Genomic DNA, 22,789 nt, shown 5'->3' on the forward strand with positions numbered 1-22,789 from the left:
TCTTTGTGGGTTTCTAGATAGATAGATAGATAGACAGACAGACAGACAGATAGATATAGATATACACCAATCAGCCATAACATTCTGACCACCGCCTTGTTTCTACCCTCATTGTCCATTTTATCAGCTCCACTTACTATATAGGTGCACTTTGTAGTTCTACAGTTACAGACTGTAGTCCATCTGTTTCTCTGATACTTTGTTAGCCCCCTTTTACCCTGTTCTTCGGTGGTCAGGACCCCCATGGACCCTCACAGAGCAGGTACTATTTGGGTGGTGGATCATTCTCAGCACTGCAGTAACACTGACGTGGTGGTGGTGTGTTAGTGTGTGTTGTGCTGGTCTGAGTGGATCAGACACAGCAGTGGTGCTGGAGTTTTTAAACACCTCAGTGTCACTGCTGGACTGAGAATAGTCCACCAACCAAAAATATCCAGCCAACAGCGTCCTGTGGGCAGCGTCCTGTGACCACTGATGAAGGACTAGAGGATGACCAACACAAACTGTGCAGCAGCAGATGAGCTATCGTCTCTGACTTTACACCTACAAGGTGGACTGACAAGGTAGGAGTGTCTAATAGAGTGGACAGTGAGTGGACACAGTGTTTAAAAACTCCAGCAGCACTGCTGTGTCTGATCCACTCAGACCAGCACAACACACACTAACACACCACCACCACGTCAGTGTTACTGCAGTGCTGAGAATGATCCACCACCCAAATAGTACCTGCTCTGTGAGGGTCCATGGGGGTCCTGACCACTGAAGAACAGGGTAAAAGGGGGCTAACAAAGTATCAGAGAAACAGATGGACTACAGTCTGTAACTGTAGAACTACAAAGTGCACCTATATAGTAAGTGGAGCTGATAAAATGGACAATGAGCGTAGAAACAAGGAGGTGGTCAGAATGTTATGCCTGATCAGTGTATATATATACATGTAACTGGTAAAGCTGCATATTCAGTCTGGGATGTAAACAGCTGGTTACTTTGCAGATGAAAGTAGACATGAAGTTTGATGAACATCAGCCTAGATATTATTAGTTCTGCTTATCCTTTTCTCTGACATGCATGTTTGATTCAGCTTGATCTAAACACGCTTTACTAAAATTGGTGCTCAGATTTCTATTTAAAATTATCTGTTAAAATATGATCCACTTTCTTACAGATGAAACATCTGATCTAAATGTTTTTTTATGCAAAAACAGTGCAGTGATGACTGGACAAAAGAGCACCTGAACCCAAGCAGTTTGTTAGTTGACTGTGCATTAGTTTTAAGCGAGTGTGTTTATGTTTATTCACTGCATAATTCACATTTACAATTTCTTTAAAAATAACACACACTGTGGAATAATCAGAAAATATATAATTTTGTATTTGTATGAATATGATCAGAGAATACATTCACACAAAATGATATATTTTCTGATTATTCCACAACACAAAAAATACAAAGTGCATCACAGAAAAAACACAACACAGATTAAAATACAAAATAAAAATAATGACATTTTAAAAATCATGAATGATCATGAATAAAGCATGTAAATGACTGAGAACTGGAAAATATCTGTGCACGTATTAATGTTATTGTGCTCGAATATACCTGATTCCACTCACTGAATGCTACATCAGTAACTAACAGAGAAACTGTGTATATTTATATACACGCTGTCCCAAAAAATTGACATTGACATCATTTGAGATGTGATTATCTGAGTAACTGCATGTCCTGGCAAACGATGTAGATTTTATACCCGATTTCACAAAACTTCACAAATGTAATACCTTCCGATACTGGTCGTCGTCCAGACCCCTTTGTCCTGCACAGACAGCCTTCCTCTTTGAGTTTTTGTGCCGTGTCCAAATCTGCTTTCCAGTTGGTACATTTTTAGTGAATTTTCTAAAAAATGCTGCTGCACTCTCGTTTGACTGTGTTCGGGCATATTCTAACACACTAAATGCCTTTTCATTTCTAGTGAACGCCATTCTTCAAGTCAAGTAAAGTCAAGTCAGCTTTATTGTCAATACTACAATATGTACAGGACATACAGAGCATTGAAACTGCATTACTCTCAGACCTCATGGTGTAGCAAGAACATTAAATAGACAGTAAACAGGAAAAGTGTGAATTAAATAGACACTAAAAAAATACTGAACACTAACCGTAAAAAATGAACACCAATTGTAGCAAAGTAGAACAATAAAAAATAATATAAATATATGAAGGTCCTGAAATTAACACTGAAGTGACATAAGGCACATACAGATTAAGGTCTGTGGGTATAAATAGAGCAAATATAAACAGTAGTGCAACCTGAAAAAAAAACAAAAAAAAAAAACAGTCAACATTAAACTAGGTTAGTTTTTACACATTTTGTTTAAAATCTGAGATCATTTAAGGGACAATTGGCTGTTATTAGACTACCAAATGATGTCAAGTTGTTGGGGGGCACCCTGTATTATTTGCAAATACTTCTCTTCAGCCACAAAAAAAGTTTTAGTTTTAATTTTTTGATAATACTACATACATTTTTTTTACTTTTAATTTGTTGTGGTACATTGAACTTTTGGGATTTTTTTTTAATATATATTATTATTATTGTATAATTTTATTTGTATTTTGTCCGTGTACGTCGTGCAGTGCTGGGCTTTTATCTTGAAGTGAAGTGAGATCCGGTTTGCTGCCTTCGCTTCACTGGGTTTAAACTGGGCGTGTTTGGAATCAGCTGACATATTTAGACCGGATATTTGCGAACAGGGTTTTTTTTGGTCCATGTACTGCAGAATTTCGCCCCGTCTTATTTACTTATTTATCCACGGGAGACTCGGATCTGATAAAAAAGCCGAACTGTTACTTTATGTGTTCAGTTAACCACCATATCGTAACAAAGAGACTTTTATTTTGTAATATTCTGCCCATAGGCGTATCGGTGGATCCGCGCGTCTCCACTGTTGTTATTCCGGCTGATCGCCAGTCGGTGTTTATTAATCTGTTTAACCGAGATTATTTAATAATAGTCTGTGTTAAATTAAAAGCTGTAAACGTTTCTCAGGATGATCCCGACCGAGGACGCGTCCGCCAGGAAGAGGGAGATAGAGGAGAAGCTCAAACAGGTCTGTGAACTGAAGGGCAGGGCGGGGAAATTTCTCAATTTTAATTTAAACTATAGATCAATACGCAGGGATATACAAGCATTCTGAAAATACACGTGATTGCTTATGGAAATATAAGCATTTTGTGGTCCACTGTTTCTTCATTACAGTACAGGACCGTTATAGTTGTCTACGGGCCATATGTTCTGCAATAAAGGGCCTATATTCCACCTTTTTGTTGCGCTGGTACGAGTGGATCAGACACAGCAGTGCTGCTGGAGTTTTTAAACACTGTGTCCACTCACTGTCCACTCTATTAGACACTCCTACCTTGTCGGTCCACCTTGTAGATGTAAAGTCAGAGACGATAGCTCATCTGCTGCTGCACAGTTTGTGTTGGTCATCCTCTAGTCCTTCATCAGTGGTCACAGGGCGCTGCCCACAGGACGCTGTTGGCTGGATATTTTTGGTTGGTGGACTATTCTCAGTCCAGCAGCGACACTGAGGTGTTTAAAAACTCCAGCACCACTGCTGTGTCTGATCCGCTCAGACCAGCGCAACACACACTAACAGACCACCACCACGTCAGTGTTACTGCAGTGCTGAGAATGATCCACCACCCAAATAGTACCTGCTCTGTGAGGGTCCATGGGGGTCCTGACCACTGAAGAACAGGGTAAAAGGGGGCTAACAAAGTATCAGAGAAACAGATGGACTACAGTCTGTAACTGTAGAACTACAAAGTGCACCTGTATAGTAAGTGGAGCTGATAAAATGGACAATGAGTGTAGAAACAAGGAGGTGGTCAGATTGTTACGCCGGTGTATATATGCATATATGTATGTATGTATGTATGTGTGTGTGTGTCTATATTCTGTATATATACAGAGGATGGCATGTTTTCAGACTTTACTGTTTAAATTCTATGAAGTCTCATTCCAATAAAACAAAGGAAATTAAGTTATGTGCATATTTATTTGGGCCTTTTAAAGCATAAAGGCAAAATGATGAGATCATTAAACTTACATGCCATTTTGCTTGACATCTTCAGGTTAAGCATTGGATGTTCAGTGTTTTGTTTGTGTGAAATAAGGTAAATGATAATTGTGCTTTAATGTTTTTTGTTTGTTTGTTTTCTTTTTTGTTTTGTTTTTGTTTTTCTAAAAACAACTGAACCTCAGGAACAAGAAACACTGTCCTTTATTCGAGAGAATCTGGAAAAGAGTGACCAGCTGACTAAAGGAATGGTAAGAGATCATGAAATCGTGTGTGTATTACTTACTTTGTGGGGACATGTGTGTCTTCTCCATGATGAAAAAAGCATAATTTCCACCAAAAACTGCAGCTTTTATTAGGAAAAGAAACACAAGCAGATCTGATCTTTTGCATGCTGAGGTTAAAGGGCCAGTTGGGCCTAAAACTAGTATTTATTATGTTATTTGTCACGTTATGTATTATTCTGCATCATTGCACTGCTCAGCTTGTTCAGTTTGACAGAATTTATTTTTTTTTCTGTCCTCTTTGCATTCATCAGTGTTCTGTTACTACAATACCCAGCATGCATTATGCAATTACATCATCCAACCATTTGGAATGTCTCTCATAGTGATCAGCCCTTGTAGTGGCTAAAATCAGACCACTCTGAACAATATAGTTTACATGATTGAACTAGGAGGAAATTTTGGAAAAATTGGTGGATTTTCCCTTTAAAACAATGTTGTTCTTGTCTTTTGAAATGCCTATACACTAACGCTTAGTTTATATGTTTATGTAAGTTAAGGGTTATAATAATAATAATAATAATAATAATAATAATGTTAATAATAATAATATTATTATTGTAATTAATAATAATAATATTCAACTCTATATGTATCTAAAACAATAAATGTTCAAAATGTGTATGTAAATGTAAAACTGTATGACCAATACGTCTCACTCACTGTCAGTCAACCAAACTAGACATCTGGATACAGCCTATCAGAGTGAAGTGGGGGGGGGGTTGGAATGAAGGAGCTTTTTTCATAAACGTTTCTAGAGGTTTTAATATTTGGAGCTAGTTTTGTTACTGAAAACTGGATTAAATTTTGACCTCAGTATCAAAAAATTTTGTGTCAAGCTTGAAAATAAGAGTATGTTTGTATACTTACTGAAAATGGAAAGTCTGAAGCATCACAGGCACTTTTTCATGAGGAGTTGGGACGCTCTGAGCTCACACTGTACAGGGTGATTCGGAAAGATTCCAATTTCAAAAAACCATATATTTACAACGTGAGGCGTCTAGGAACCAATCACAATCCAATTGAAAGAGGGGGTCGTAGAGTTTCTGACTGTCAGTGGAAGATGGCTCCCTTCAGTCTGAGAGGAGATGAGACCCCTGAGCAGAAAGCGTTCTGCGTTCTCCACTTCAATAAGACTGAATCCGTCATAACTGTGCAGCGTCAGGTTGGATTTTAAAGATCAGATTTGCGTGTCCACACAGCTCTAAAAACATCATATCTGTATATGTGTCATTCAACCTAATGTGACTCAGATCTGATGTTTTCAGGGCTGTGTGGACACGCAAATCTGATCTTTTCAAATCCGACCTGAGCCACTTTCGTATGTGGTCCAAGATCGGATACATGTCCGATTTGTGGCCATACGACCTTAATGTGACGCTCAGATCTGACTTCATGTGCTTTTTTTCCACTGTGCCATCATTCAGCGTTACCATGGCAGCAGCGCCGAACAGAAGTTAAAGCCTGTAAACGGTGGAAAAGCAGCTCATCTCACCTTTTTCTCCTTCGTCTCGCTCTAATAATGAAGCTGAGAGCTGATCAGAGTTAATGATCTTCTCAGCGAAGCTCGTTCTGCTCGTTGGTTTGTGCTGATGATGCACGTGATTCATTCACGTGACGTTACTGAGTAGGATGTGATCATGGGGTCATTTCAGGACGCCGGTTCGTCACATTAATGACAGATTTGAGTCACTTACCTAAACGAGTGTGAACCATCGAGTCAGAGAGATCGGATTTGAGGAAAATAATCAGATTTGAGCAACGAGGCTTGTAATGTGAACGTAGCCTAATTCTGCTGCAGCTGGTCAGTGTTCTTTAAGTACACCTATAATAGGTTCAGATAACCAAATTGTGATGTAACGTAACATATTTTCACTATAATAATAAATATCATATCACCTGCCTTTATCAGGTACAGCAATTAAATGTGCACCTAAAAAAATCCTTTACTTAGTGAACATAAACTGAGTGGGTTAAATTGATGAACAGTCTCAGTTTCACTGTCCGTTTGGGTATTTTTTCTCTCCGAGGTGTCCATCCTGTCCTCGTTTGAAAGCCGCCTCATGGCGCTGGAGAACTCCATCATTCCGGTGCATAAGCAGACGGAGAACCTGCAGCGTCTGCAGGAGAACGTGGAGAAAACGCTCTTCTGCCTCGACCACGTCATCAGCTACTACCACGTCGCCAAGGATACAGACAAGATCATCAAAGAGGGGTGAGTGTTGCGGACTTAACGGGATCGTATAGATAAAAACAGCATCGTGACGTCCGAATTGTGTCCATACGACTGTCTGTTTTTATTTTAGTGGGTGATGTCATTATGAAACATGTCAGTTTTCACAGCTATGCTGACGGCACACAGTTATACAGTTCTATTGTATCTGATAACCAAGACTCTGTTGACAGGCTGACCAGCTGTGTGTCCGATGTTTCTCAGTGGACGTCACAAAACCTTCTACAACCAAATCACAAAAAACTGAAATGCTGGTCGTTGGTACTAAAACTCTGAGAAAGCTGCTTTATGAGAAGCTCAGCTTCATATCCCAAACCTGCAGTGTGAACCTGGGTGAGATCTTAGACTCTGAGCTCTGTTTAACCTGCATGTAAACTCTAAAGCAGCTTTTCATCATGTGAGAAAATCACTGAAGTTCAGCCTTTTCTCTCTCAGAGCGACGCAGAGAAACTCATTCACGCATTTGTTCCAGCAGAGTTGATCACTGTAATGATCTTCTTACTGGAGAAAGCAGTCCGTCCTCTAGAACCCGTACAGAACGCAGCAGCACGGATCCTCACAGCACCAACACAGAGAGCTCATATCCCCCCGTTACACACTGCACTGACCGCCTGGATCTGTTAGAGAGAGTTTAAAGCTCTGCTGCTGGTTTTTAAAGCTCTAAATGACCTTAAAGCTCCTGAACGTCTGTTTATGATCTCAGATCTGCAGATTCTGACCTTCTGAACTCCTTCAGTAAAACACAGAAAACGTGGAGAGACTCTTTCAGTTATTCTGCTTCTAAACTGTGGAGCTCAGTTCAGCTTTTATTAGACAGTCGAGCTCAGAGCTCACTTTTAATAACCATCTGAAAACGCAGCTCTTTAACTCAGAGCTTCAGTAAACTCTACGGCTCTTCTTTGTTTATCTTTTAATTTGATCTGTTATTTTTTATTTGAACTTACTGTTAAGCTTTATCACCTACCGGCATCAAAAGTGCTCCATAAATAAAGATTATTATTATTTATTTATTGTTTTAATAGGTAACAGTATGAAAGTGTCATAAACCACATACACTACCATTCAGAAGTTTGAAGTCAAAGTTTTCAGTAGTTTAAAACCAATTTGGTTGCAGATAAATGCATAAAATGATTCTAATCTGGTCCTGTGCAACATCACAGGTCTCAGATCAATATTAGGATAATAGGAACAAAGTCTGATGTTTCCAGAATGATGAACAGAGCTGTAGGTTCTAAAAAGGGTTAGAAAACCAAATAACATTGATCATTTAAATGAGGATCAAATTTCAAGGTAAATAACTTTAATGTAAATAGATAATTGCAGTATATTGTTTATTCACTTGTTTAAAAAGTTGTTGAAAAGACCTTTTGGACAAATTGTTTGTAATAATTAAGTCCACACTGTTTAAGATTATTTGTTTATATTATTTGTTTATTTTTAGGATCCCCATTAGCGGCTATTGTGATAGCCGCCATTCTTCCTGGGGTCCAGTACCTTGTCAGTCTACCTTGTAGATGTAAAGTCAGAGACGATAGCTCATCTGCTGCTGCACAGTTTGTGTTGGTCATCCTCTAGTCCTTCATCAGTGGTCACAGGACGCTGTTGGCTGGATATTTTTGGTTGGTGGACTATTCTCAGTCCAGCAGTGACACTGAGGTGTTTAAAACTCTAGCAGCACTGCTCGCCCATTCAGCCTCGGTGTGGAGCGCAAGCGGTCTCCACGGCTCCACCAGTCAGCCTCGGTTTTGGTCATAAAATAGCAAAAACTGTTTAAACACTCTCAGAACTTCCCCTCTTCTCACTGGGGTGGAACCCTCAAGGGTCCATCTCAGTACCTTTAGTCAGGGAACATAACTGAACCATAATCCACTGAATGATATGTTCTAAGCTGTACTGACTCCACACACCCCGTCTCGTCTCCAGGCTTTTATTTTACTGTTCTGTTTAAAACATTCGGTTATGAAAAGGTACAAATACGAACTTTTCACCTGGAAAAACTTACTTAAGGTTCACAATCAGACCTTAAAACCACTGTTGGAGCTTTGAGGGAACATTTACACTGTTTGTACCTTGATGAACGAAAAATGTACCTGAACAGAACCTTTATTTCTGACAGTCCACAGCGAGTGATTTTAAACTTTTGAACAGCAGGCGAGTCTATTTGAGATTAACTGACCCAGTTTGAGGCTGCTGTGTGATGATGTAGACACCGTGCTAAATGATGGGGTGTGAACTTCCATTACCTGTTATTCTTATAGCTTCAGCTTCTAATATGAAGGAAGCTACAGACACCAAACATCTCCTGGCTGATTTATGTGGTGTAAAAGAAAAACTGCTTTTTATTTTTTATGAAAAACGACCCCTTTAATCAGTAATGCTGTGTGTCTTTCAGGCCCACCGGACGGCTGGATGAGTATCTCGCTTGCATCGCAAAGATCCAGAAAGCTGTGGAATATTTTCAGGACAACAACCCGGACAGTCCTGAGCTCAACACAGTGGTACAGCATCTCTCTCTCTCTCTCTCTCTCTCTCTCTCTCTCTCTCTCTCTCTCTCTCTCTGTGTTCATATACACTATAGGCCAAAAGTAGTCATTTTTAAAAAGGTTTCAAATATATCTTTCAGTTTAAGGCTGCACTGTGTAAGATTGTTTTATTATACAACAGTTAGTTCCGGCCACGTAAGCTGATTGGTTGAGAAGCGTTCTAACTGTGCTGTTATTTCACCATAACATCACAGGTTTTTCACAAACACTGTATCACTCCGCTGAGACGCCGTTGCTAAGCAACGACTGTGACAGCTGTAGGAGACGCTCAAGACATTTGAACATTTTTACTTCTAACTTTGCCACAAACAGAAAATGGACACTTTTAAGATCACATTTGACCGACAGCCGATTTGGTCAGACTCTGAAGATGAGACGACACTAAATTCCCAAACTGTCATCACCACTGAGCAGCTTTTCAGTCGGCAGCTGAGACAGAAGAACAGCTGAACAACCTGGAATCAGCCAGAAATGAACCCAACACCATTCGCCAAACTAAATGGGCTGTAAGATGCTTTACAGACTGGCTGGAACAAAACAACATTAATACTGATCCGGCAAAAACTGACAAAACTGAGCTAAACTTGATATTGCGGCAGTTTTATGGCTCAGTCTGATTTGGTCAGACTCTGAAGATCAGACTACATGTTTGGCGAATGATATTGGGTTCATTTCTGGCTGATTGACCATTTTGGAGATGCCAGGTTTTCTTCTGAAAGCAGCGATATGTTCAGTGTAACTCTTGTTGCCAAGCAGTGCGTGTTTCGCTGTTTTCCCTCATAAAACTGAAAAAAACACTGTCGTGGCAGAGCAGCACTGACTTCATTAATAGGCTGGCAGTGCATGTCAGGCTGAGAGTGCAGGTCTGCAGCCAGACCCTTTTCCAAATCTGACCCTACAGAGAGATTTTTCTCTGTGCGTTTTGCAAAAGTCACATGCAAAAGTTTGAACACCTCAGTCAAATTATGTTTTGTCAATTTTTCTTGAAAATGAAAATTATTTAACACATTAACATAGGACAACCTTAAATATAAATTTAAATATACATTTCAGTGCACAGATTCCATTTATTTGATGAGATTAACATCTTGGGGAAAAAACTAAAGCATAAAATATAAATTGTGCTGCAGTTTTTGCAAAGGCCACATTTTGTTTATGTTTTTTTGCAATGTGTTAAATTCAGCAAATAAACAGTAATTGTGTATTAAATTGTGCATAAGAGGATTATTTTCACTAAGAAAATCAACAGAAACTGACTAATTTGACCAGTGGTGCCCAGACTGTATATGAAAGGACAGAATCAGCTTGTGTGTAAATACGTTGACGTGCATCTTCTCAGCAGTTTAAATCAGCCTGAAGTCCCAGCTCGTCCTGCCTGTGTCTTTCAGAAAGTGCGTTTTGAGAAGGGTAAAGAGCAGCTGGAGGCGGAGTTTCGGGCCCTGCTGACACGCTATAGTAAGCCGGTTCCGCCCATCCTGATCCTGGACGCGATTGGTGGAGACGAGGAGCTGGAGGGCGAGGTGACGCTGGAGCACCTGCCCGAGGCCGTGCTGCAGGACGTCATCTGCATCTCCGCGTGGCTGGTGGAGTACGGCCGAAACCAGGGTACACACACACACACACACACCCAGAAACGCATGCCACACACACTTTACACTCTTTTTTTTTATCATTTTTAAATTTTTTTTTATTCAAACTAACTTTTATTTTTATTTTAAGTTGTATTTTTTTATTTTATCTATTTTTCTGTTTTATGTGCTTATTATCCTTGTTGTTTTTATTGTTTTTTTAATTGTTATTTGCTTTTTATTATAATTTTTCTATCACTTTTATTTTTGTCTTTATTTTTTTTTTATTTATTAGATTAAATTCTCTTTTCAATCTCTGTAAATGAGGGTCAACCTCAATGTATTTCCAAGCGAAAATAAGAGTGATTGATTTTATTGATTGATTGATCGATCTCTAAGTTCCAGCTAAGCAACATGACAATATTTATCGTTATCTGAGCATTCTTAAAGAACACTGAACCACTGCAGGTTTCATTACAAATACAGCATTTACAAATACAAACCAGAAGTTTCTCAAAATGATAATGAAACAAAAGACTTTTAAAAAAGTTTTTAAGAATTAAAAAATTGAATGTAAACATCGAAATTCTGTCTTTGTACATCTTTGGCACCACCCATGTGCTGGAATGGAGTGTGCTTGGAATCTCATACTGCAGCTCGAGCTCATTTAGCAGCGATTGGAATCCCTCATTCTCTACAGCTTGAAATAGGTGCATTTAAATAAAACTGAAAGGCACTTTATAAGTAGAGCGTATTGTTTATTATCTAATGCCATGAGTCCACCTATTGTCTGTGTTATTGGGTGACCGCGGTCAGCGGTCAGTTAGAGTTTGGCACATTGCAGCAAGCGCTGGCTGTGTCTTAAGTAGCCTGTCTGTTCTGTAATCAAACACTAAGCAGGGCACTCTCTCAGCAAGACAGAAAAATATGGCCTTGCATCACGTGAGCCGAACCGTAGACAGTTGATTTTCAGTTTTGGTTCAGAACCGTTACACCGCTCTGTGCTGCATATAGGCTGTGTCCCAGTTCAAGGGCTGCGTCCTTGTAGACTGCGTCCCTCAAAGGCTGCATGAACCCACAAAGGCTGAACTGAAATGAGACGGTCTGCTCTACGGCGGATTTCCTGTTTGAGTCACTGTTGTTCCCACCCTTACTGGTGCGTCACGAAACGCCACTCCTGTCAAGTTCTTTTAAAGTTCTTTAAAAGACCGAGCCAGAAACTCTGATTTTAGGTTGTTTTTTTTGTTTTTTTTTATTTAACAGAGCTGGAGATGCTTCTCTCTGTCTGACATTTGTGACATTCGCTATTCGACTCAGTTTAAAACCAATACTTACATTTAAAGTGTCTCCTCAGCTGCCGTTTGCTCCTCTGCTGACGCTGCCATGTTCTCGAATCCTCACCGGTATGCAGTGAAGCTCGGGATATGTTGGCTGGTGAAGGATCCACCCGTTGGATCCTTCTTTGCCATGGAAAAGAAGGACTCATTTCTTGGCCACATATGAAGGAGCCTTCGAAATGCAACAGCCTAGTCGTGCCGCTGTGACGCAATCAGCCTTCAAACGCCTCCGAAGGACGCAGCCCCTGAATTGGGACACAGCTGTAGTGTGTTGTGAAAATGTTTTGACGTGTTATGTTATATTTTTTGCCATATCGCCCACCTCTTAGATCTGACTGTGTCTGGGTGTGCTTTTCTCTCTGCAGACTTCATGAACGTGTATTTCCAGATCCGCTCCAGTCAGCTGGATCGCTCCGTTAAGGGTTTGAAGGAGCATTTCCGGAAGAGCAGCGCATCCTCAGCCCTGCTCTACTCTCCCGCAGTCCAGGCCAAACGCAAGGACACACCCACCAAGAAGGCCCCCAAACGACCAGGTCGGTCACCTTTAAAGCTGGACAGGCCTGGACAGGTCTGGTCCCTGGGTGCTCTAGGTTAGGGGACAGCATTCACTGGGGTCAGTGTTGGTTATCACTAGTTTATAGGGGTGTAAAATGCATCGGTGCGTCGATCTGATCACAGATCAACTGCATCAGTTTTGGAACTGATTATAATGCTTTTTTTTATGCTCAGTTTTTTTGGCCAAAACAAAATGTTTTGGATTTTTTTTAATGTAAATTATCTGTATTTGTGCATTCAGTGACTTTTTAAAAGTAATCCCGAATCATGCTGCATTGAAAAAGAATCCAATCTAAACAAATCATTGTGAGGGCTGAGATTTACACCCCTACTAGTGTTGCATTGTATGGGTTTCACTCAGGTCCTCCTTTCCGATCCTGCTGTACCTCCTCTTGGAGCGTGTCCTGCTCTGTGACTCTGATTAACATCCTCTCCTCTCTTCTCCTTTTGCCTTTCACTTGTTTTGTTCAAATGACTGCAGTCTACATCCCAGGTAACGTGTCCGCTTTAGTGTGTGCCGTTGCTTGCTTTGTCAAAGCCACTTTTGAACAGACAGAATGCTGAAGTTAGACCAGCAGATCTCTTCTCTAGAACCAGGTAGAACCAGGTTTCCACCAGTAGAAATACACAGCAGAGCCAGGCTGAATGGTAAGGTTCCACCTGCGGAACACTACTGCAGAACTCCACAGACAAACAAGGTTTCCCTGCAGATCTCCACAGCAGAATGAGGCCAAAGTGTAGACCTAAACAGCAAAAGCAGGCCAAAGAGTAGACCTCCACAACAGAAGCAGGCCAAAGAGTAGACCTCCACAGCAGAAGCAGGCCAAAGAGTAGACCTCCACAACAGAAGCAGGCCAAAGAGTAGACCTCCACAGCAGAAGCAGGTCAAAGAGTAGACCTCCACAGCAGAAGCAGGCCAAAGAGTAGACCTCCACAGCAGAAGCAGGCCAAAGAGTAGACCTCCACAACAGAAGCAGGCCAAAGAGTAGACCTCCACAGCAGAAGCAGGTCAAAGAGTAGACCTCCACAGCAGAAGCAGGCCAAAGAGTAGACCTCCACAACAGAACCAGGCCAAAGAGAGTGGTTCTTTAGAAAAGCAAAAATGGTTCTTTTATGACACCGCTCAAAACCCTTTGTGGAGTGTACAGCCCCATAGGCATCCACCAGTCCAAATCCACATCAGAACAAGGCAGAACCATTGGGTTCTACTAGCAATAGAACATGGCAGAACCAGACCAAATAAAAGAAGAAGTAGAAGTCTGGTTTCCATCAACAGACCTCCGCACCAGACCCAGGCAGAATGGTAGACCTCCACCAGCAGAAGTGAGCAGAAACTGAACCAGGCAGAACAGTTGACCTCCACAACAGAACCAGGCCTTTTGGAGGGTTCTGCCAGCAGTAATATATAGCAGAATGAGCTGAATGCAGTAAAACACGGCAGAACTCCATAGCAAAACATAGTCTGCGCCAGCAAAATTACACAAAATCTCCAGCAATAGTACACACCTTTAAAAAACCCTCTTCAAGGGTTCTTTAGTAAATAAAATGGTTCTATATAGAACTATGAACAATCAAAGAACTCTTTAAATGATTAAAGGGTTCTTTGCATTGTGAAATGGTTCTTCAGATGGATGGAGAATGTGCTGAGGATGTCAAGTTTGTAACAATAGAAGAACACTTTTCGGTGCTATATAGGATCATTTTCAAAAAGGTTCTATATAAAACCATATACAACACATTCCCCATGAAGCTGAAGAACCATTTCACCATGCAAAGAACCCTTCAACATGTAGAGTGCTTTGAGTGTTCAGGGTTCTGTATAGAACCCCTTTCTTTACTAAAGAGTGTACATGGAACCAGACAGAACGGTAGGCTTCCAACATCAGACACAGGCAGAACTAAGGGTTTTCTAGCAGTAATATATAGCAGAGTAAGACTGAATGCAGAACAGTACAACCGAGCTCAGTAGAACCACACTTCCACCAACAGAAACCCTCAGAAGAAGCAATAGGCTCATATCCGCAACAGCAGAACCCAATAGAACAATTAGGCAGCAGTGTTTCCTCAGTTTTTCAGCTGTGTAGTTCAGGGCGCATTGTGCTCGTGTTGTTGACTGCTCATGTGCGTATACAGCAATGTTCCTGCTGCTTCAGGGTTCTGTAGAAGTGAATGTGTTTGGGTGAGCGTGTGGCTTGTCTGCTGCAGTGGGTGGTAGTAGCAGGGCTTGGTTATCTCTGACCTTCATCTCATTCTCCCATAGTGACCCTGTGGGATCCACTACTCATAACACTGCAAATGCACATTACAGCACTCATGCACATCTCCCACCACATGGAGGCGCTGTTCACTGTACTAACCTGTGTCAGAGCCATTTTAAGGGGATCCTGGCCACTTTCTTTATACCAAAAGCATCACTACAAAATAACTGCGTTCCAAAGTCGAGGCTGGAGCCGAGGTAGGCCGTCATACATCATAACAGGCCTTTCCAAAGTGAAGGATCCTTCGTAAACAGCCTAGAAATGTAGCCTACGTTCAGAGTGATTTTGAGGATGCAACGTCCTTCCAGGCCTTCGGTTACCCACAGTTAAGAGTGGATCAGACACAGCAGTGCTGCCGGAGTTTTTAAACACTGTGTCCACTCACTGTCCACTCTATTAGGCACTCCTACCTTGTCAGTCCGTCTTGTAGATGTAAAGTCAGAGACGATAGCTCATCTGCTGCTGCACAGTTTGTGTTGGTCATCCTCTAATCCTTCATCAGTGGTCACAGGATGCTGCCCACAGGACGCTGTTGGCTGGATGTTTTTGGCTGGTGGACCAAAATAGTACCTGCTCTGTGAGGGTCCATGGGGGTCCTGACCACTGAAGAACAGGGTAAAAGGGGGCTAACAAAGTATCAGAGAAACAGATGGACTACAGTCTGTAACTGTAGAACTACAAAGTGCACCTGTATAGTAAGTGGAGCTGATAAAATGGACAGTGGATGTGGTCATAATGTTATGCCTGATTGGTGTATATAGGTCATCGTACTACACAAGCTTGTTGGCTTATTAGCTACCATAGCAACAAACACAATGCAACGAGCTCCATTTTCTCTCACCAGTTCCCTCACGCCTATATTTTAAGAGGTGGGACCTTTCTGATGGCGTCACAGCACAGCCTCGTCAGGACTGCTCCATTTCTGTGACCAATAGGCTCTTAAGGAGGAGTCTTCATAGGACAGTCCTACAGAGGACCCGCCCTACCTCGGATGCAGCCTAGGCTTTGGAATGCAGCTAATTCTACAGGGTGCCAGCGAGTGAATCCTCAATGAATGGGGGTGAAAGAAGCTAAACCACTAAAAACCAAAAATAAATGCATTTCTGGGCATTATTGTGGGACCTTCCTCGAATTTTGAAACATAGAAGAAAGTATTCCATTAAAAAATCAAAGAAAACTTACCTGTCTTTCCATTTTTCCTCAGCAAATGGGTTTTGGGTAAGACGTTTACATTATTGCTACATCAGTGCCGGTTGGTTGGTGTTACTGCTGCTGAGTGCTGATTGGCTGGTGAGCTGATCCGCTCACTAGCTGAGTAAAGCAGTTCACACTCATGTACGCCACTGTTAGAAAGTCCTATAACTGATTACACATTTACAAACTACAAAGCTCTTTAGGAACCCATTCATTTTGGACTTGCTTGTGAGCGCCCTCTAGTGGACCAACCCAAAAGACGTTACCGAGTGGCTCTTCTCCTCACTACACATTCTTTGCCTGTGTTTGCAGTGGGGTGGCTCAGACTGTCTGCGTCTTCACTGTTAATTCAGTGCAGTGTTTGTCCAGTCCTGAAGGTCCCTGCGTTGTCCAGTTTCATGGTTTCCATGTTCTAACACACCTGATGAGGCTCAGGTGGCTTGGGATGGGGAAAATGTGAGACTGGGCGTCACCAGGAGTTGGAAAACGCTGCTTTAGTGCATGAGGAACCAGTACAACTCACCTGGTCAGACTTCATTACCAGCTAAGCCGCCTGTCTGTGTGCTTTAGCCCAGCATTGTTGCATAACCGTGCATGCGTTCTGTTCTTAGATCTGAATTAAATGTGACCAATGCTGCGTCCGAAATCAAGTACACAAAACGGTACACATTGATATTTGTGTCAAATGTGTTGCCGTTTTTCCATTGAAAATACAGACTTTCTCCGTAATTCTGTTAAAAAAGGGTTTGTATGCTTAGTATGTCATGAATAAGCTTCAGCCTGTCACAGTCCAGTGTGCTAAAACGTGCTAATGAGAGGATTAAGCTTACAGCTACAGAACAGGCCTGTGCTAACATAGCTAACTTCAGGATTGAGGTTTTTAGAGTGTGCGTTTAGCAGATACTGGTATTTAAAATTAATGCTGTGATAGATTTATGTTCTAAATCTATCTAATGAACTGTTAAACATGAACCTGGGTAAACTGGGTCTACTGTTTTTGTGTGTAGCCGTTAGCTAAGCTACCCTTATTCCGCTATATGGTCCTCATTATCTTTAGATCCCGGCATTAGTTTTAGCTAGCAGGCTAAAACAGCCTCACACACCACAACACAGGTTCAGTTGTGGCTCAGACTCAATTATAAAGTGCTTAAAATTCACCTCTCCAGTTTATCAAGTGGGGCGTAGAAGTCCTGTGATTTAGCTCTCTAGCTTAAAATGCTATTTTGTTGTATAACCTCTTATTCTCCAGGGTATATTTTGGTTTTTCCATCTGAATTTAAATGACCAAATCGTAAGGCAAATTATTCAGTAACTGCATGAAATACATGTACATTTTTATTTTATTTTATTTATTTTTTGTAAGAGCTCCCCTCAAATTAACAGAAAATGTGGTTTATGATCATACACATATTGCTATATGCTTACAATTTACTGCTGAAAGCCAAAAATCTTATGTTTATAGTTTATAGCCCAGATTTGTGGAAAAATGGGTCGACTTTCAGTAGAAAAAAAATTGTGAGTTCAGCTTCTTTTATTATAAGGGTTTAAAATTACATCACCCATCTATTTGACTGGAAAGAAGACAGTTACAGCTCTCATACGACCCCCACCTTTAGAATGTAGCTTATGAAATATGAAAGTTATGAAGAATATGACGAAGTGCGTTTTGGAACCACCGGTGGTCTCAAGGAGTTGAAGAGGTTAACTACACTGAATCTGACATTTTGCATTAAAAGAGAATTCAAAGAGAGCTCAGTCAGTGTGGGTAGATTCTCTACTGTTATCATCATATTTTCATAAATTTAATGTCGATTGTGAATCATTGATTGATTCCAAACGTTTGAACCTGTATTGGACACGCTGATTGTTACAGACGTACTTCTTGGGCATTTATTTAGAATAGAAGTATGTGATTTCGGACGCAGCCTAGGAGTTCATTAAGGTGAAATTTAACTAATTTTCCAAACATTCTGCATATAAAAAATTTTTAGGAGTGGTTCAGAGTGGTTTGGTGTGAAACGCTCTGTTCTAGAGAAACTTACAGAGTCAGAATTGTTCACAGTGGTGGTGATAGGAACCAGACGTCCACCTCTAAAAGCTCCCTCACAGAAAGTTACTACATGAAATGGCTATGAATTCACTGCCTGATGACTGAGACACTGTTTTATGATAGTTTTGAGAAGATTTTTTTTTATTGAAATATATCTTTTTAAATGTGTTCTTGCCGTCCAAAAAAGCCCTATATTTCCAAAATGTTAACTTTACAAGAGAATGCAGAAACCATCTTAGCTTTTAATGTAAGTCAATGTAAAAAAGCTTTCATTCCAAATGATTTTGGAGCATTTCTATTGCTCCAGTCCATTCATCATGAAATTGCCGGGTTCAAATCATAAGCCTCACCTTTTGAAGTACAGACTGAGCCACAATATCAAGTTCAGCTCAGTCTTGGCAGTTTTTGCCAGATCAGTATTAATGTTGTTTTGTTCCAGCCAGTCTGTAAAGCATCTTACAGCCCATTTAGTTTGGCGAATGGTGTTGGGTTCATTTCTGGCTGATTCCAGGTTGTTCAGCTGCTCTTCTGTCACAGCTGCCGACTGAAAAGCTGCTCAGTGGTGATGACAGTTTGGGAATTTAGTGTCGTCTCATCTTCAGAGTCTGACCAAATCGGCTGTCGGTCAAATGTGATCTTAAAAGTGTCCATTTTCTGTTTGTGGCAAAGTTAGAAGTAAAAACGTTCAAATGGCTTGAGCGTCTCCTACAGCTGTCAAAGTCGTTGCTTAGCAACGGCGCCTCAGCGAAGTGATACAATGTTTGTGAAAAAACCATAACAGCACAGATAGAACGCTTCTCAACCAATCAGCTTGTGTGGCTGGAACTAACTGTTGTACAAAGTGGAGATTCCTGGTTTTGTTTAGACAGTGATGATGTATTCATGGTGGAGGGGTACATGCAGGGTGTTATGAAGCCCTAAAAAAAAACTTATTATTTCAGATTTTCCACTATTTTCCATCATCAACATTCCATATAAACTCAGAAGACTCGTGTAGGTTCACTGGTGGTTCTGGATAGTACATAAAATGTCTATATTTGTGTTGTAGTCATGGCGACCCCTGGTTCCTATCACCACCACTGTAAAGACGTCTGAACCATTTCACACCAAACCACTCTGAATCTCTCTGTTTACAGCTCAAAGATGAAATAATGCAGCAAATTTTAAAAGTCTGCAGAGTTCCCCTGTAATAGTGACAGCTGTGATGTGAACAGTGAACAGTGTGGTCTGTGAGACGACCTGTGCTGTGATGACTTAACCAGTTTGTTCTCTCCTCATGTTGTGTGTACAGTTGACTGTAGCTTTCAGTGATGTGAAATGATGTGATGTGTGTGTGTAGCGGAACTGGCTTGTGTGTGTGATGGTGGTAGTAGTGTTATGGTGATGCGGGTTTTGGTTTCAGAGGCACTTCTCTCACTCTGTACCGAGGTGGTCGGCTGGTTTTTGGGAAAACTCACACTCTAGCCTTCCCTCTTCCACTACACGGAGCGCTCTTCCTGTCTTTCATTCCTTCTCTCCTCCCTTCCCCTCTTTCTCTCTCTCTTTTCTCCTGCTGCTGCTCTATGGGGTGCAGGGACAATCCGTAAAGCTCAGAACCTGCTGAAACAGTACTCTCAGCACGGCCTGGACGGGAAAAAGGCCTCTAACCTCACTCCTCTAGAAGGTAATCACTTCTTCCGGTGTTTTTCATTCTATTTCTCTCCTTTTCTTCCTGTGTTTTCTTTTGTTGTTTAGTTTTGTATGTTTTGGGAAAACAACAGCCACACAAAGCAGAGACTTGAGGACTCATAACAGCTTTATGTGACAGTCTGACTCCATGTTGAATAAATGGGGTTTAAATAAAAGGGTCATTCTACAGAAACGTCCACTTTTCTATCTGTCCATAGGAGTCACTGGTGTTACTGATCCTCATTGGTGTTCCACATAATAAAGGAACACCAGAGACATTTTTAATGAAAAATGCATTTTACAAAACGGCTGCTACAGAACATCAAACCACATGCTGTCAATCATGGAATATCCACTAAAATATGGAATTTAATCCATTTGTATCCTATTTTTTCACAGTTACCTCAGAATAAAGTCGGTCACACCAGTGACTTCAGCTAAAAGCTTCATATGAAACCATGAGCTAAATGAGAAAATCTCTGATAACTGAAAGACTCAGTGGACTCACCATGAGCTTTTCTTCATAGATCCTCAGAAAACAGGTAAAAGGAAGTCGAGTGATGTCATCACTGTGACTTTTATTTCAAAATAAGAGATTTTTTGTTACATGGTGACAGCAGTGACACGACTCCTGGGGACAACAACTTTCATTATATATTTAAGTACATAAGGACACGCTTTACCCCAAACGTGTGAGGTAATTTGATCCATTATGTCATCGCAGCCCTCCACTATGTGTTTATCTTAGAAACTCATATCATGATAACAGTAAGAATATTATTTATCATTACAGTCTTACAAAGTCATCAGTCTGGTCAGCATCAGTGAGACAAACATGCTTGCCCGAACATCAGGACTGCTGATTGGCTGTAAGCGTATTACTAAGGCCCAGTCCCATTTCTTATTTTCACCCCTACCCCTTGTTTTCGAGTGCTGCCCCTTGGAACTGAGTTACAGGGTAGTGGTTGAAATCGTCCCTCTGAAATGGGACCCTCAAATAAAAAGAGCATCACTTCATTAACAGCTACCAGCGCTGCTCTGTAGGCGACCCTGCCAGTCTGCAGTGACAGCAGAGGAGGGTAAAGTTCAGCTCCTCACTGCTGGGCTTTAGTTACATTTAGGGCATCATATGATCTTCAAAGAGGGGGCAATTATTTATTATCACCCACCCCTAATTCTTCAGTGATATGAAGCTGAAGTCAGATATTCACCAGCTTCTTGTTCGAATTTTCCTGTTCCACCTTAAATGGAGCAGCAGTTACATTCTGGATCTTCAGGTATCAGAACTGCTAGACTATTTAAGGTGGAGTGGGAAAGTTAGCTAGCAAGCTACCGAGACATTAGTATACTATTAGAGATAATACAGTGGTTACTGTAATTTTTTAACAGAGAAAATTCTCACATTTGTGTGTTTCTCTGGTCTCTTGTTCTCCATCTTACCGTTTTTTTCTTTTTTTCTCATAACTCTCTGTTTGGAGCCTCTGAAAAACCTCCGTTTGGATGCATGTAGCTCTTCACCCCACCCCTCTATCTCAACAAGAACCAGGACACCCTACCCCTAGACGTGCACACACAAAACAGAGGGGTGGGGCTAAGTGGTAGGGGCGAGGGATGGAATGCGACTGGGCCTAAAGCTCAATTAGTCTATAATCTGTTGCAGAAAGTGAGTATTTTCTGTTCCAGATCAGTTCGAGGTGAAGTGTTTGGTGTATTTGGGTGGATCTGCTCTCTCAGTGAAGCTGTTGTGAGTCTCTCTGTCTGTTAGTCTCTGTGCTGGATCCTCTAACACAGCAGCACCTTACTAACCTCCAGCACATACAGACAAACCCGCACTGCCCCCTGGGGCTCGGTGGATATGTGCGCTTCCCTGGTTGAGGGCTTGGTGGGTGGGGCTTTTTCACCGCTGCCATGGTGACGGTAAATGGTCACCCAGGTCATGTGACTTTACCCCCCAATCAATCAGGTCACGATCACGAGCCGCGTGGGGTTAAGCACCTGTCGGAAGCGCTGAGCGACAAGCACGGGGCGTCTCCAGGTGAGTCTCCAAAGCCCCGCCCAGGCCAGGCTCCACCTCCACAGGCCACGCCCCCTGTACTCGGTTTACTGGTTCTCTCGTTTATTAGAGCCATAAAGGTCTAACTCTCTCTCACTCTCTTTCTGTCTTTCACTCTCTTTCTGTTTCTCTCACTCTCTCAGCTTACTGTTTCTTTCATTTAACTGAAGATCTACCTCTCTCTACCTCTTTCTTTCTTTGTCCCCCTCTGTCTCTCTCTTTCTCACCACCTCTCCTCTCTTTTCCTTTCTCTCTTTCTTTCTCTCTCTCTCTTCTGTCTCTCACTGTCCCTTTCTTTTTTGTCCCCTCTTTCTCATGCTTTTTCTTTTTTTCTTCCTTCTCTCTCTTTCTATCTCTCTCTTCCTTTATCTCTTCCTCTCTTTCCTCCTTTCTCTCTCCCTCTCTCTTGCTCTACCTCTCTCCCTCTGCCTCTCGCCTCCTCTCTCTCTCCCTATCTCCTCCTTTCTCTCTCCTCCTCTCTCTATCCATCTCCCTCTACCTTTATCTCCTCCTCTCTCGCCTCCTCTCTCTCCCTCCCTTTCTCTCTCCTCCTTTCTCGCTCTCTCTCTTTCTCTCTCCTCCTTTCTCTCTCCTCCTCTCTCTCCCCTCTCCCTCTTCCTTTATCTCTTCCTCTCTTTCCTCTCTTTTCCTTCCTGTCTCTCTTTGTTCTCTCTTCCTGTTCCTCTCTCTCCTCCTCCTCCTCCTTCTCTTTCTCTCCTCTCACTCTTTTTTCTGTTTGCCCCCCTTTTCTCATGTTTTTCTTTTTTATCTATCTCTCCTTCCTCATCTCTCTGTCTCCCTCTTCCTTGATCTGTTCCTCTTTCATCCCCCCTCTCTCTCTTTCTCTCTCTTCCTTTCTCTTTCTCTTCCTATCTCCTCCTTTCTCTCTCCTCCTCTCTCTCTAACTCCCTCTTTCTTTATCTCCTCCTTTCTTTCCTCCTCTCTCTCTCTCTCTCT

The 22,789-nt window shown here is 41.6% G+C and overlaps 1 protein-coding gene across 11 annotated transcripts in view; it reads left to right on the forward strand.

Annotated features, from left to right (window-relative positions):
• Window positions 1–2,696: 2,696 nt before the first annotated feature.
• exoc7 (exocyst complex component 7) overlaps window positions 2,697–22,789 on the forward strand; it is a 42,647-nt gene continuing 22,554 nt past the window's right edge. Inside the window, exons 1-9 of one of the 11 annotated variants that reach the window (XM_036571895.1) lie at window positions 2,697–3,114; window positions 4,275–4,340; window positions 6,404–6,588; window positions 8,999–9,104; window positions 10,538–10,754; window positions 12,420–12,587; window positions 13,091–13,102; window positions 19,685–19,774; window positions 21,743–21,814. In XM_036571895.1, the coding sequence (XP_036427788.1) occupies window positions 3,055–3,114; window positions 4,275–4,340; window positions 6,404–6,588; window positions 8,999–9,104; window positions 10,538–10,754; window positions 12,420–12,587; window positions 13,091–13,102; window positions 19,685–19,774; window positions 21,743–21,814 (976 nt within the window). In that variant the 5' untranslated portion in view covers window positions 2,697–3,054. The remainder of the gene's footprint in view (window positions 3,115–4,274; window positions 4,341–6,403; window positions 6,589–8,998; window positions 9,105–10,537; window positions 10,755–12,419; window positions 12,588–13,090; window positions 13,103–19,684; window positions 19,775–21,742; window positions 21,815–22,789) is intronic. The other 10 variants (XM_036571886.1, XM_036571896.1, XM_036571888.1 and 7 more) reach the window with 10 other exon arrangements.

Source organism: Colossoma macropomum, unplaced genomic scaffold (genome assembly GCF_904425465.1).
Source record: "Colossoma macropomum unplaced genomic scaffold, Colossoma_macropomum, whole genome shotgun sequence".
Taxonomy (NCBI): Eukaryota; Metazoa; Chordata; class Actinopteri; order Characiformes; family Serrasalmidae; genus Colossoma; species Colossoma macropomum.